This window comes from Salminus brasiliensis, chromosome 1 (assembly GCF_030463535.1).
Source record: "Salminus brasiliensis chromosome 1, fSalBra1.hap2, whole genome shotgun sequence".
Classification (NCBI taxonomy): domain Eukaryota; kingdom Metazoa; phylum Chordata; class Actinopteri; order Characiformes; family Bryconidae; genus Salminus; species Salminus brasiliensis.
The window spans coordinates 50,770,904-50,787,045 of NC_132878.1; the positions used below are offsets into that span (position 1 = coordinate 50,770,904).

At 41.4% G+C, this 16,142-nt stretch overlaps 2 protein-coding genes across 3 annotated transcripts; one reads left to right on the forward strand and one right to left on the reverse strand.

Moving 5' to 3' along the window:
• Positions 1-562: 562 nt before the first annotated feature.
• dhcr24 (24-dehydrocholesterol reductase) lies at positions 563-11,564 on the reverse strand. Of its 2 annotated transcripts, XM_072681650.1 has the most exons (10): positions 11,154-11,564; positions 9,811-10,390; positions 8,702-8,857; positions 7,984-8,089; positions 6,613-6,731; positions 6,027-6,290; positions 4,987-5,130; positions 2,568-2,765; positions 1,370-1,548; positions 563-1,193 (listed from the first exon to the last, which is right to left on the reverse strand). In XM_072681650.1, the coding sequence occupies exons 2-10, from the start codon at positions 10,039-10,041 to the stop codon at positions 1,040-1,042; spliced, it is 1,551 nt and encodes a 516-aa protein (XP_072537751.1). In that variant the 5' UTR covers positions 10,042-10,390; positions 11,154-11,564; the 3' UTR covers positions 563-1,039. The 2 variants fall into 2 exon arrangements, with proteins under 2 accessions (XP_072537751.1, XP_072537761.1); XM_072681660.1 differs by lacking the exon at positions 11,154-11,564 and having other exon boundaries at positions 9,811-10,461.
• On the forward strand, positions 10,922-14,369 carry LOC140557358 (uncharacterized). The gene is made up of 2 exons (XM_072681726.1): positions 10,922-11,577; positions 13,424-14,369. The coding sequence occupies exons 1-2, from the start codon at positions 11,294-11,296 to the stop codon at positions 13,668-13,670; spliced, it is 531 nt and encodes a 176-aa protein (XP_072537827.1). The 5' UTR covers positions 10,922-11,293; the 3' UTR covers positions 13,671-14,369.
• The last annotated feature ends 1,773 nt before the right edge of the window (positions 14,370-16,142 follow it).

Consider the following 16,142-nt stretch of genomic DNA (forward strand, 5'->3'; position numbering starts at 1 on the left):
GCATTTCAGAACTAAATCACCTAAAACCAGGACCTGAACTCACTAAGGCTGCCCTAGTCAGTACCATTCATTTCAGAAAAAAATGTTCGATGAGCAGGTGTCTACAGTATGCAGATAACACGTAATAAGGACTATATGTATGGTCATTAAAGTGTATTTTGTTCCATTAGGGGCATGGATATATTCAGACACAATAGGTTAGAATGTGTGTTTCAGAATAACTCTGAGACCTACTTAGAAAAGGTCAGCAGAAAGGCCAGTCTATAATTTGGTGGAGAGACTCAGACCTCTTAAGGTGCCATTGGAGAAGATATCCATCCTGGGGCAACCTAAGGAACTGAATGTACACTTCATAGTTCACACTTTTTAGCCACTTAGTACACACATACACATAGTTGTGAACCTACTGTGAATACACACTGCTGCCAAAATGAGTCAAGTTTAGGCTTAAGAAGCCTCATTGAGCTTTAAAATACATTTCTGGTCTATGTGGTTTTGGTCATCCGTGTAAATGTAATTAAGGAGGTTTCATGGGTGGCAATTGTGGAAAAAAAACAATCCGTTCTTGTTGACAGAGTTTATAAAGTCATTTGTTTTGTACAGAAATTACGTACAGCTCTCTCAGATACACATCTGACAACAAACTGAAGGCACAAAGGTTGACAGGACAATTAAGAAATGGGCAACAAGCTGTATATCTAAAAATCTAGTAAAAATAGTATCTTCACTCAACACACATAGAAAAGAGCAACTTTCACAGTGTAGGAAAATATATAAGTATATATTATTTAAAGTATATTATTTTAAAAAAAATATAATACAAACAGGCTGCCCATACTCCAAATCATCACATACAGCATTTTAAATGCAGTGGGCTGAATGTGTTTACTATATGCAAAAAGGCTCAAATGGAATTGGCTGGTTATTTATGTTTTTTAAATGAAGTGAAAGAAATGACAACATTGCATTTTCACACAAAGAACAAATGTTAACTCACAAAGGTCACTTTTGACGTCTAGGCTTTCGTTTAGGACTGAAATTAGTGCCGTGCCGCTTTGCAGATTTTGTCATAGACTTCGGGAAACGCCTCGTTACAGCTCAGCTCCTTCCTGAGCCTATGGTACAGTGTGCCATCAAACATTTCCCAGAATTCCGGCCGTTCCATATACACATCAGCATAAAGCATCTGGAAACTAGAGAGGGAACGGAAGTGCATTAGCGAAAAACAGGTGTTGCCAATTCCACACTGTGTGCTAATGTCAAATGTATCAAGGCAGAACACTGAAGCACAACCACTTGTAGCACTTCTAATTGTACTTTGACAGCATTCATATTCGATTTCACTAAACAGGAGTGCTTTTAAACTGACCCGTGAACGTCTCTCACAAACTTCTCAAGCTGGCGTGTGGAAGCCTTGGCCTCAAAGTGTTTGACTTTGGGTTCCCCATACGCCCCGATATCCACGTACAGCTCATCCTCATTTCCTTTGGGGTGCACCATGCCTGGCTGACTGGTCAATATGAACGGGCATAGCCAGAGAGGATAAACCTATAGAGCAAACACACACAGAGAAACAGTCACTCCTACTAAGGATAGATTAATGTTGCTCACAGACACATAGCTTGAGGGCTGCAACTAATTATTATTAATTTTGTCATTTTGATTAACCGAGAAAAGGAAAAAAAGCGCATCTACTGGTTTGTCAATAATAAATATTGATTTATGCAATAATAAGTGCACAGGTGTGCTGAGGTTGTAGGCACATGTTGGCTACTTCTTTTGCTGTGGAATTATTGTCAGATTTTATAAGACAATAAAGCTTTGCCAGGGCTGCTGCACTTAAACGCTCATACAGTCATGCGAGTCATACAGAGTCAAAACAGAACTCATCAAAAACGAGTCACAAAAACAAAGAAGTTAAAAAAAAATACTCCCACCATAAGTTCACCACATAGAGAACATTTCCTGAAGTTTTCAGTGTTATAAAATGCAGCCAAAGGCAAATTGCGAAAAAAAAATACAATAGTAATGTAGTTTTGACAAACATCAAAATATAACTCATCGCTTCAGTAAACTTCATTTATTGTTCTATAAGCTACATAAAAAACACAGCTAGCTAAAAAGCATACAATGACATGCTGTTATTAATGTCTGACGACGATTCTGCCATGGATGCAGTGTGTTTCCTGCTCACATCTGCTTGAATTAACAGATAATTATCTTTTTAGATGATATTAAAGTGAACTATTGCTATATTGAACTATTGCTATATATTTGGTATCTGCATTGTCCATCATTCAATCCAATAATGTAAATGGGAAGTGCATAGGAAAAAAAAAAGTTAAATTATACTGTGAAAAGCACTTTGATAAACATTCAGATGGTAATAAAATAAAATTTGTAAAATATTTGATAATACTTAACATTTTTGCAACATAGTGTTTTTACGGTAGTTTGTCTACTTATTAAATTAGACAGTGAGAAATTATCAGCAGAAGGAAACTGAATTGTGATGTCTCTCATGGGAAGGGCAAAAGCTGCTGTGAGAAAAGGAGGTTGGATCTTACATGGATGTCCTGGTGGAAGCGCGTGATGGCCGTCTTGATATGCTTCATGGGCACCAGCATGTCCTGCACCACATGGTGCTGCTCATACAGTCGGCGGATGGTCTCTCCCTGGGTTAGTTTCAGCAAAGAGATCTTAGGAGGCACCATCCAGCCAAACACATACCTGAACAGTGGGTTATTCCCAAACGGGATAATGTCCTGAAAAACAAGGCAAGAGAGAGAGACAGAGGTGCAGTGAAGGGGACCATAGGGGAAAGACTGCAAGCATCTTGCGTGAGAACACTTTTGTAATAATTGTGCTATGGCCATCTTCTTTAAGCCGGGTCCTTAGACACTTAAGTATTAGCATTAGGAGTCTACACATACACTAGCTGAACGGAGTTAAACCACAGTCCAGTATGTGGATGGAGATGGTGTTATCCACTATGCTATCAAAACAATCTGTTTTTGTTTTGCTGGAAAAGAGGCCCCATCATAACTCTGTGCAGACCCTTTAGAATTCAATTACTAGGGCAGCAACAAACATTTTGACAGTCAAATAATCTATTGATTATTAAAACGAACAACCAATTATTCTTTATGCATTGTGGAAACTGACTGGCTTTTTGTTGAAGGGTAGAGCTTTTCCAGTAACTTGTAAGTGGATTAGCTTTTTGTCTTGAAGGCGGGACTTTAATCATAAACAGACGGCATGATGAGCATAATTCTTGTCTATATTTGAACCAGTGGCTGTCTCCGCATTTATACCATCTCTGGGTTGGGTTTTTTTTTTTTCTACACTTTTTTTTTTTGACAGACCACACATCTATGTTTTCCACTGTAGCTCTGGGTCCAGACTGAAATCATTATTACTGTAAAGACAGCAGTAAAACTGAATTCCACACTGTTATGGTTAAATCTGTGGTTCACATATATCCTGAATGATGTCACCATCTAGTCCACTTTTAAATTAGTTTACCACTAATTTGGTCAGCGATTTTAGTCGACTAATTTGATTAGTCTTTGAATCCCTACTAGGTACAGTCATCAAATGTCTACTGTGGTAACAGTCTACTAATACTAATACCATGGTATATTTTAGGAGGAATGAGTGTGCACTTGCAGTGTAAACAAATGAGAGACACCACACTAGCAGCTCTCAATCAGGTTTACTTTAAGAATATTTAAGGAAAAATAGAAAGCAAATTAGTCAATGACATGTCTTCACACAAATCAAATCTCTATCTGTAATCATCTCCCACAATTATTTTTAATACATTTCTTTCTGATTTTTACCCATTTTCTTCCCAATTTAGATCGCCAATTCTCTCCCTCCCCCATCACATGCAACGTCCCCGTCAGTAGTTAGTCAGTGGAATCTAGAGTTAATCTTAAGGAAGGATGGATGTGTTTGTCAAATGGACCAACTGCTGAGCAGCATGTTGTTGTTTTGCTCATAGGGGTCAATATAGGAGAGTAATCTGAAATCTAAAAATCCTACAAATTGTAGCTTCAAGCGGGTGAGAGAGTAAAAAAAATGTCTCCGTCAAGCCATCAGAGAGGAACAGCATGATCAATACTTCCCCTCCACATTAGAAGAGCATATTTTTTAACATCATGCCACTTTGCTTTGATTTCCCCTCCCCAACACAAGTAAGATCAATACGGAAAAAATAACCTGCATAATTTATTAAGTCATTTTAGACTGCGATAATTACCACATATGACTTCCTTCAGCTAATGGCAGTGAGGGAAAGCATTAGAGGATATAATGCAAAAAGACTGAGAGAGAGAGAGAGAGAGAGAAACAGACAGAGGCAGACAGACTGATGATTATGATGATATTATGAAGCGGGAAGAGGTAGAGATATTCACCTAATTTTTAATACATTAAGGACAGAGTGAAGCACGGCATTAGGACTAATGGAACTTTAAGAGGAAAAGAGCCGCGGAACGAGACAACGGCGCAAGTGCCCTAAACACACACTCCTATTACTCAGCAGGAAAACACAATTTCTGGTTGACAATTTATTTGCATCTACTTATTAACCATGGAAGCACGATGCTGATGTGACTGATTAATAGACTATATAAGGACTTTATTCATTATGTAACATTGTCATTATCTCTCTTTTTACTTCCTGGCAGACAAGTGACTAAGTCTCAGATCACCACATTTCAAACAAAATCCTGACTGATCAGCTTCATATTTTTAGGAAAAACTGTCCGTTTCTAAAATACAGTGTGCAAAATGCTACTAAGACGTATATGCTTTAAAAAGTGGGTGCTATAGCAAAAAACAAATGCAAGTTACAACTTTTTATGGCTCACTATCAAAAGTATTACTTTGAACTTTTTTAAATAATTGACTTTATTACTTGTATTACAGTTTTCCCCTTTTTTCATTTGACTTATGTAGAATGCTTTTCTCCTGTTTTACCTGTAGCTCCCAGAAGATGCTGCGTGTGTGTCTGTGGTAGTAGTGTCTGAGTGGGATGTACTCAACAGCAACTTCATCCTCCTTCAGATACTTCTCCACATGTTTAAAGAACCAGGGCTTGTAGTAGTATCCAATGCTGTTGATCTATCACAAGGAGAAATAAAAGACAATCATACTGAGTGTGAAAGCTTGCAAAGAAGTATTATGCAGCATTTTACATTAATAAAACAGCTTAATTATTTTTTTTTTGATTCTCCACTGACTTGTAATAATAATAATGGTATCTCTGTCATTGACACCCCGGGCTTGAAATGCCGGCTACAGCACTATGTAACTGGGTAACACTGCATAACCCTAGTCATCCTTCTGTTAAATCCTGTAATATTACCGTGTCAGTTATGTTTTTTTTCATGTCCTCTTGTCAACAAATGCATGTGTAGAGCTGTCTATAAAGGGGGGGGGGGGTGAAAGTGCAATTTGTATTTATGGCAGTTGTGTGAAATTAAACTACACTGCCAAACCATAGAGGGAGCACAGGAGCAAAAAACACATAATGATGACAATACAGTTTAAAGTATTCCCTCTCCGGGCTCAGCATGCGGCTAACTGCACTCTGTAACTTTGGTGAAGCGGGAAAGACAGTGCTTGCAAAAACGATGTAATGCTGTGTAACCCAAATCATATTTGTATAAAATCCTGTAAAATTACCCTACTGATTCAGTCCATATGATTCTTCCACTTTCAAGGACAGTTCTGTATCTCTCAGCTTGTAAATGCCCCGTAAATACCAATTATTGCATAATGTTGCTTTAATATATTTGTGATATTTCAAAATATTTAAGAGCTAAAAGACAGCTACAGATCATCATGAGTGGAGCAGTCCCTAAAGATGACAGTAAAAAGTCTACATATGATATATAACACTATCCATTAAACAATCTTGGAAAAGCTGTAGATACAGCATCTTCTTGCAGTGCATCTTGCTTTAATACAGCAATTTATTAGGCCAAGCACACAATAAGCCCAAGCTTTGTTCTGACCTTGTCAGGCTCTGCATGGTCAGTCATGGTGCCGGTCATTATCACAGCCTCATTGAGAGAATACTGCAACCCCTCCACAAACTGGTTCTCTTTGTTGGCTGACTCTTCGGCAAACACCTTACAGATAGCATCCAAACCCCGCACAGCCTTATAGCGCAACTTAACCCACTTCCGAGCTGGAATGATCCGGATTTCGGCAGCCACCAGGAAGCCCAGGGTTCCACAGGACCACGGAACCGAATAAAACAGGTCGGAGTTCTCTTTCTGATTGACAGGAGAACATACACAGGCAATGGGTTCGGCAAAACTTACACAGACAACAAACATAGTAAAAATAAAATACATAAAGGTCAGTAAAAGTGTTAATTATCTGCATCAGCACCAATATTTCACATCAGTGCAACTCTAATTACAATCTGCATAGACAGACTGCCCCCCTCAGAGCTGCAAGGGCCCAGGAATAAGATGCTTTAAGATTTGCTTTTTTTTTTGGCCTATATATACACATTTAAACATCTGCAGGTAATTGTAAACATCTGCAGATAACAGTCATACATATACAAATCACACACACTAAAATTCAAACCTCAGTGCAGCGGACCAGGCTGCCATCTGCCAGAACTAGCTCGTAGGCCACACAGATGTGCTGGAAGAGCCCATAAATATGAGAAGAGGACTCGATACCTGTGCCCATTACCAGACCCCCTGAGAGAGAGAGAGAGAGAGAGAGAGAGAGAGAGAGAGAGAGAGAGAGAGAGAAAATGGTGAAGTTGAAAATTGACAGGTATCGTTGCTGTTGAAACAAGGCCTCCTATCCTATGGAATCTTCAAAGGAATTTTTATATTTTTACCAGTGCTGTCAACATTAACACGTATAACATGCATACGATCAATCTGCAAACTTTAACGTACATATCTCTTTTTAACGCAGATTAACCATCTTACTAACTTTGACCCCAACTTCCTGCTGTAGGTCACTCTCTTTACAGAGCCTTGTGACATATTAGCGGTTTTATTTAAAGTTCTCAAAACTAAACTGAAATATTATGAGACAAAAAAAAAAACACGGATGCTAGCTAACATGTTTTAAAAGACAGAAGACACAACTTATTATTACACATAATTTCAAAATGCCAAATTCTATAATGAACCGTTCAGAAGAACAATAGTCTGCTTAATGTAACTGCTTAAATTGACTTCTGTTGAAAGGTTTTTTATGCACACATAAAAAATACATAAATAAACAAACAAACAAATAAAATATATACAAACATGTGGCATCATGTGCAATCTGTCACCAGCACACAGAAAATCAGAGGAAAACATATTTCTGAACCTCTAAGAGCCACATTTGGTTCCATAAAGAACCTTTTTGTAATAGAGATGTGACCTTTGAATTGATAAAGAACCTTTACATCAAGAGAAGTGGTTCTTCTATGGCATCAATGATGCTATATAGGCCTGCGTGGGGGGAAATATGATAAACGCAAAGGAAAAACAGGTTTTGAGTTCTATCATTTCCCAATACGTCTCTCTGTAGAACTCCCAAATGAATTTGCTGCAGCAGCAGTGGCAGAAAACATTACCTAGATGCCGCACACAATTTTCTGCTGTCCATAAACGCTTTTAGTAGAACGGGCTATTTCCGCAGCAATCCGACCTAACCCGCTGAAACGGAGACATTACTCATCCATAACCCAATTAGGAGCGGCCTCTGATGCACCACACAAGAAATACAATATCGACCTGCGCGGAATATTGCATGTAAACGCTCCACTTAAATCTGTGATAGTGCTTAGAGTCATTAAACTGAAGTCTGGTGAAAGGGGCGAGAGGGAGGGAGGGAAGAAGTGAGGGAGGGAAAATGGAGGGAGCGGTGGGGAGAGAGAGAAAGGAGAAGATGAAACAGGAAAGGCTGGAATGAACTAAGACAACAAAAGATGCTTTGCGAACTCACCTACTGTTAGATCATCAAGCTCAGGCAACACAGGCAGGGTCCAGCCAATGGAGTTCAGCAAAGCGGTCACCTGACCCATATTTGCCAAGGGCTCTACACGTACCACCTGAAGACATGAGCATGTTAAGCAAAAGAGGCTCCAAGTAGAGAGAGCATGACAACACAGATACTGATACAGATTTGGAAATCTGGAGTATCGGCCAATAGCAATAGAGATATGCAAAAATATTTTTTAAATTAAAAATTAGCTATTAAATGAATATCTAAAAGCAGACGGTCATGCTTAAAATATGCTTTACTTTCCCACTGGACGAAATACACAGTTTACATGACATGAGTGTGATATGCTATAATAATAATAATTATTCAATAGAAAATACAATAAGAGACCAACATAACTTAACCCTCTTAACGCAGCAAGGCTAATCACACACTGGGTCCCTGTAGTTACTGTATTACTCAGTAACTGCAGGGACTTCTGTACAAACTGGTGGGGCTATTCTCTAATAATAAAAGTTTGCAATAATACTTTTGGCCCACTGGCGGACCATAAGCCGTTTAAGGGGTTAATAGAGACAACTAATTACAAGACAGAATAGACTAATTACAATAGCCCGCCTATAATGAACCATATTTCAACTGCAAAGACCTATTTAAGCATTCCAGTGGTTCTCTGAGTGGTTGTGCTTCTTTATACAACCACTGCCTTTGATCCCACCTGTCTTTTTGTGTCCACCTCCAGGATGTCCATCATATTAATCATGATGTTCTTGTGGGTCTTCTTATACTTGCCCACCCTCAGAGACACAGTGAGCCAACCGGGACGCCCTGTGCACATGTGCTTCTTGCCTCCCTCTTTCTTCCACTCACGAACCTGAAACATAGGAAGGACGATGATCATGAACATCCCGTCATCTGGATAATAGCAAGCAGAAGGAGCTGAACATTGCTTCTTTTTTGATGTGTAGACCCATGGAACATCCAAAATCAAGTAATTAGTCACATACTCGCCAAGACTACTGTAGAAATTAAGATGCCTTTTCCAATTCCCACCCACTAGCTAGGGCTCCCCTTTCAGACAATGCAACCAGTGCTGGCTGGAAGGAGGATTAAGGATATGTGCTTCCTCCAAGTTGCATGAAGCCAGCCAATGTTGAATGAATGCACAGCTGAATGCACTTGGAAAATAGTACAATTTGATGGCTCCACTAAGAAAAAAACATCTGCTTTTGCTAATGGGATGGGGAGATTGATGGCTTTTTAACCCACCAGAGAGAGTAAGGCCAATTATGCTGCTTAGGACCTCTGACCATGGATGGAGGTTTCAACACTGACCTCTTGTTCTTGGCATAATTTACCTTGTCCCTGCAGAGCATAGCAACACATTTGGACCCCAACACCAGGGCCTAATCAACTAGATTAACTATACCAAATCCTCTGTATCGTTCTCAGCTTTCAATATAGAGGCTGTGGGAAGACACTGGAGCAGTGTCTGAGCAGGGAACATACATTTAGATTGGGGGTAAAGGATCACCAGGCCCACTGCACTGGAGGGAGGTGCTAAGCAGGGCCGTCATGGAGGAATGCAGAGCAGGTTTACAAAGAATACAAGACCATAGAAGTCAGCTGGGACAGTCTACAGACTGACCAACGAGGGCCTGTTTACTCCCACCCCCCTTTGTCCTGAAATCCCTGTGGAAGGATTGGATTAGGAATGGCCCCTGAGGAGATCTCTCCAATAAGCACACTCTGGGCAAGACTGCACGTGGCTATAGTGAACCACGGCTGCTGGTGACAGTGGAAATAGTCTAGATCTAAGTTACTTACCTGTCTCTGGATGTCCTTGACCCTCTGGTCGTGTAGCTTTGGAGCAGAGCACATCTTGAAGATGATCCAGGCTCGCACGTAGTAGTACACATCAAAAATCACAGATAACGGCAGGAGGAAAAGGCAAACGAAGATCCACCGCTGGTGAATTATAACATAATCTAGACCCTTCACCTTGATCCATAACAGAAACAGAACAACCACGAGCGCGAGATACAGTAGCGGATCCATTCAAGCTCGGTCTTACTAATGCGCCCCTTATACGGTGGTCCCGTTGTCGAATTAAACGTAATACAGAAATATAAATATCTGCAATGACAAAAAAATATATATATATATTCCCTAAAGTCTCTACGTGCAACCGCGGATTTTGTCAGCTCCCTTAATTATATTTGGCATGAGTTTGAATTTCACGAACCTGTCTCGGTGGCCCAGTAAGCCCCTCCTCCGCGCGGCGCTGATTGGTCAGTGGCGCGTCAATTCGGTCGACTCCAGTTGTTGCGTGGGGACTTTTTAACCAATCAGAAAGAGGGGCGATCGTCACACCATTGACTGAGACCAGCGTGCTCATTAGCATGCACTGTGTCCACAGATCAGAGATCAGAGAGGTAATCAACCAAATCAACCAGCAGGGCCCAGTTTCCCAAAGGCTTCTTAATGTTAAAACCATTTTAAATGATGCTAGAGAGTGAGAGAGTGAGTGTTGAGTGTGATGCTCACTCTACCATTTAAGATTCACTCCCATTTGTGTTAAAAATGCTTTTGGGAAACCCAGCCCAGAGCAAACAGCCTCCAAACTCTTAAAGCCACAGTTAAAGAACCGTCCACGCTCATTCTCATAATAAGCAAATGATTCAATTACTATAACTCATCGTTTAAGTCATCATTAATATTGTGCTAAAATATATAAAAGCGATTTTATTGTATTGTCAGTATAACATTAATCAATAATCAATAATATTACATGTCAGGCATCTGTGCAGTACGGGCCGGTCTACAGATGCTGGGTGGGGCGAGTGTTGCACGCTTTGAGGAGAAAGCAGAGGAGCCACTCTACTGTACACTCCACTACGCCTCACCCACTGAGTGCAGTAACCGGGGGGCATGGCACACCACCAGAGCTGACCTGCAGCCGCGGAGTTAGCTAGCTGTTTTTACTGAGGGAGGAAAAGGTGGAAAGGGCCAGGACACATGCAGCCAGTCCACCTCGGAGCTTTTTCAGTTCAAAGCAAGAAGAGTCATGGACCTGGCCGAACATCTCCCACAGTCTACCGCCTACAGTCTACAGTCTAACAACAGTACAGCGAAGCACGTTCAGCAGGAGACTGGACTCCGCTGCTCACCGCCTCTCTCCACCAGTGAATGGAGTTTTCAACTTTGAAGGAACTTCCCTTTGCGTCCTGGCATCTCTTTGAGGCGGCTCTGGTGAGAGGCAGAGGCAGCGGCGGCGGCGGCGGCAGCAGCGAGTCGGCGGAGTCTCGCCATGCCTTCCCTCCACCACGGGGCCATCTTTATCGGCGTCTTCCTCATCGTCACCGGCGGCTCCACGGCTTTCCTCACCTCCAGCCAGAACAGGCTGCAGGCGTTCAGCCTGTGCTGCGTGGTGCTCGGAGCTGTCATGCTCATCCTGGGGCTCTTCTGGGCCATGAACGGCAAAAGCAACCCCGTCACTTACACAGCCGACTACACACACGACTACAGCCACGTCCTCTTCACCCCTCCGCCGGGGAACCGCTTCCCAGAGTCCCAGTCTGTATTTCTCCACAGGTAAAAAAAATGAACGGTTCAGAATCACGGGGAGATTAGCTATGCCATTCACTCTAGCACTAGTCTATATTTTACGCTAACTCGGATATCCCTCAAATACTTCAAATTGAGTCAGTCAGCCAAGACAGGTTTGATTTTCTAAGGTGAATTCAGCTGTTTTGTGCTACACCGTCGGGAACTGAACAGGTACACTTTTGTTTACCAAGGCACAAAAAACGCAAATGTGTCCAATTGTGTGACTTGTAGAGTGGTACTTTTACTCCATTCCTCCAAATTTTTAGGTTGAAACGAGGCGTATGAAGTCAATAAAAACTAATATTTTAACATGGTACTGTTTCTAGTACAAAAATCTAAGGTACCGTAGACTTACCCTTCAGGGGTGGCTAGTGCTAGCCACCACCCCGGTGACCGCGTGAAAGTGTAAGGCTAATATGGTAAGAGTATCATAGGAACGACTTTTTATTTTTTAACTAGCTACATTATCTTTGTATTTCTTATGCAAACTTAAAGAAGAAAACTTCTTAAAAAAAAAAAAAAAACATTTAAGTCTGTCACTTTAATATTTTCAGTGCACCAGTCCTTTAAACCGTCCCCAGTGTAACATAGTTGCTGAGGTCAGATAAGGAGTCCTACTGTAGACTTTTAATTGTGAGATAAAAAATTTGACTAAATATTTTTTTTTGTGTGTGTGTATATTTGCACATATATATTGCACAATTCCACAAGTCTTCAATTCCAATGTCCACAAGTATCTGGACGAGTCTTTTCATGGAATGGCATAATGACACAGGGACATAATTATTGGGACTTATATAATGTGAAAAAGCAAAAGCAAAGATATGTGTCTCAATAATTCATAAGCAAACACACATAGGGTTGACTGGCGAAATCAAATACATTTTTGAGTAAACATTTCAATTGTAGTGTTTTTTTGTTGTTGTTGTTGTTGTTGCTCAGATTAGATTAAGTCAACAGTAAAGATTTTGCTGTGTACAGTCATCTTTGTCATCTTAACGTGAAAAATGTGACCTCACATAAGCCTGTAATCAAGTCAGTTTGTGATTGCCTAACAGCTTTATGCATTCGCATGAAATATGGGATAGTTCAGGCCTGCAGTTTACGCTGTGCTAATGTGCGGTGTATAAGCGTCCATTATTTGTTAGCCTTGAAGCCCTAGTGTAAAACTATAGAACCTACAGAACAGAGATCTGGGGTTGGGGTAAAGAGGACAAATGTTTAAGACTGATTTTGTGCCAAACTGCCACTTTAAGGCTGCTATTATACCATCAAATAAACATAGTACTACTGTGTATTAATGAAGAATTCAAACTTAATATCTGTAGTCCAGCCCTGAGCAGTGGCCAGTTGACTGCATCCATCATGCACTTATGGAGATAGATTTCTCCCCATACACACACACTGGCAGATCCATAGAGGATCATGTGAGTCATTACAAGCAATTATTGCTCCCTTAAAAGGATTATAATTCACTCAGTGGACAAGCAAATACAACATGAAGTATGCGCTACGTCTTAAGTACTTTAAGTGTCCTTCTGAGAGCTGCCTCAACGAAAGTGGCCTACTGATGACCCCTAGTGGTGTAAAGTCTGGAAATGTCAACAGATTGAATTTGTGCTAGTGGAATTTCATTATACTCTCATTTCTGAGGTATTTAAAACATTTAATGTCTGAAATGAAAAGGTGAAATTTTGAAAGGCTGGTTGTTATTGTTATTAGACTCACTAGTCAAATAACTGTTGTATCAGTGCATGGTTCTTTAAAGAGGCCTGGCATATAAAAGATTTAAGCTGTATGTGTTTTAATGTGTGTCTGTGTGTTCTTTAAGAACTTTGGAAAGGCAAAGGCGAGGAATGTACAGTGAGGACTTTGACTACCCTCCCATGGAGAACACTTGCTTCAGCCCATCTGGACGAGGGCAGCCCCCTCACTGGGAGATGGACCCGCCGCCTCCATACGAAGTAGCCATCAAAACCACGTGTAGCTCCACACATCTGAGACGCAGCTACTCAGACACCCTGCTGCCCACTGAACCGCTCTTCAACCGCTCCCGTGAGATCAGCTTCGAGGTGTAACAGGACTCTCACTGCCCCACCTCCCTCTGCCACCACTGACCAGCACTGAGGAAGACATCTCCGCGATCTCACCCAAAGTCAGCTTCTCCAACTAATTTTTTTTTTTTTTATTCCGTCTCCTAGCTTCTTTTTTTTGTGCTCCAAGAGGGCAAACAGGGCAAACCAGATCAGATGCAGTGATCATCTTAAGCTATTAATGGTCATATCTGAAATTACCTTTGGTCCATGTGCTCTCTGAGCTTGTCTGAGTTTCAAAACTTCAACATTTTATCACTTTATTTATCACATCTTAGATTTTGGTCACATGGGACTACTATATTTATTTTTAACCAAACAATAGACTTTTCTGATGTAACTGTTCATATAAAAAATTGCCTAAACTTCCATGTAATAGAAAATTGCACAGTCCTGGCATGGGGTGATTGGCAGCTGGTTCGTTCCCCAGTGATGCCACAGTCATTAATGGCCAGGACCCCAGATAGCACAACTGGCTTCGCTCTGTCTGGGTGGGTAGGATGGCCCTCCCTTTCCCCCATCACTCGCGCAATGCTGGTCAGTGTGAGTGTCTGTTAGCTGATGTAACAGAACTGGCAAATAGTGTTCTCCTCCAAGTGTGTTCAGCTGTCCAGTGACAATGCGTTAGCTTCATGTGACATGGAGCAAGCACTGGTGGCATCATGTGATAGAGGCGTTCTGAAATTGTGGCCTGATTGTGAAACTACAAAGCTCTCTCCTCATGCCACTATCACAACTTCCATACATCAGAAGATACTGATTAAAGTTACTGAGAATATTGTAGCAACGAATACTCCTCCCTCTGCAGCTGAATCACAGTCCCTGGTGAGATTTGGTGACCGTACAAGCAGTTCATTAGGAACATCAGAGATTGACTTCCATAGATCAGCACACATGTTTTTGCATTCACTTGCTCAGTGTGAACTAAGGACCAGACGTGCCCAGATGTACAAGATTCAAAAAGGTCTGGTCTTGGAGAGTCCTAATCGCTCCTGTTGGAAAGGCCATTTGGCATTTGGCCATTTGGAGGACAAATCACATCAGTGTCTTACACAGAAACATCAAAATCCACCCTTGTGCAAGCTGGACGGTGAGTGACAGGACGTGAAAGATGGTAAACTAAGTTAAAAAACAATATTTCTGCTGGTTGCCCTTACAGAAGCACATGCTCTTCAGTGGCAATAACAAGGTATGACAGCCAACACTGCTCTTTTCCTTTTTCTCACTTTTAGTCACATTGAACTGACTGCTGACATGGCGACAAGGCCCCCCGCCATTGGGATTGGCTTGTCACGTCTCCTTGTCCAGACATTTCCAGAGAACTGACAGGACCGATAGGCTCTGTATGAAACAAATCACGGCAAACCCCACCCCCCCCCACCCCTTGGAGGAAATGGACAATCTGGGAAACTCTGACCTGCAATGTAATGTAAGTGTATACCAGTGTTTGGTAATGGAAAGCATTGCTGATCTAAAATGACCGCAGTGCATTACCAGGTTTTATATTACTCCGAGGACCTCTTAGAATGGGGCTTGAACACTGTCAAACAAGAGGTTTTTACAGATTGCTTCCTCTGACTCCACCAAAGTGATATTCAAACGATGTGCCTCCATTATCAAACACAGTATATGTGCTTTGCATATACAGTACACTATGCAGTTCCTTTGCAGAGACATTACATGATGTGTTTGGTGCATGTACCCAAAGAGTCTATTCAATCGCAGGGAATGTTTTTGTTCTTTTTTTAATTAAACAACTACAATATCCTGTTTCAAGCTTGACGAGTCTTTCGAATTTTGTGAAACGCATCCTTATCAACTGAAAGCACTACAATCTACTGAAGCGGTTTCCCTGGGATTGGAAAGGATTCAACCCTTCACCACTCTCCTAATCTCAGCGAGTGTCAAGAATCTGCTTAGCTCTACTTTGTGTGAAACTCAAGACATGACAAGACCAAAAACCATATTCATCATTTGTGTTGAACACAGATGGAATTTGGCCTCTGCCTTTAACCCATCTATGCAGTAAACATACACACACACTAAATCAAATCACATTTATTGTCACGTCACATTACACAGGTGTAAAGGTGACGAAAAACCTCTCACAGTAGTAAAAAAGGACAGTTCAAATGAACAAAATAGTGATCAAATGCACACAGTGACAGTGAGCACACGTGCCTGGAACGGTAGAGGTGTCCAGGGGGCAGAGAGTGCCTTTCTTGACGGCTCAACAGTGGCAGCTTGCCGAGCCTGGGTATCAAACCCAAGACAAGACAAAACAACCCTATTCACCATTAGTTTTGGACACAGATGGAATTTGCCATCTGCCTTGCAGTGAACACACACACAGTCACAGTAAGCACACATGCCTAGACCGGTGGGGGGGGGGAGGGCCTTGCTCGAGGGCCCAACAGTGGCAGCTTGGCGAGTCTGGGTATCAAACCCACAACCCTG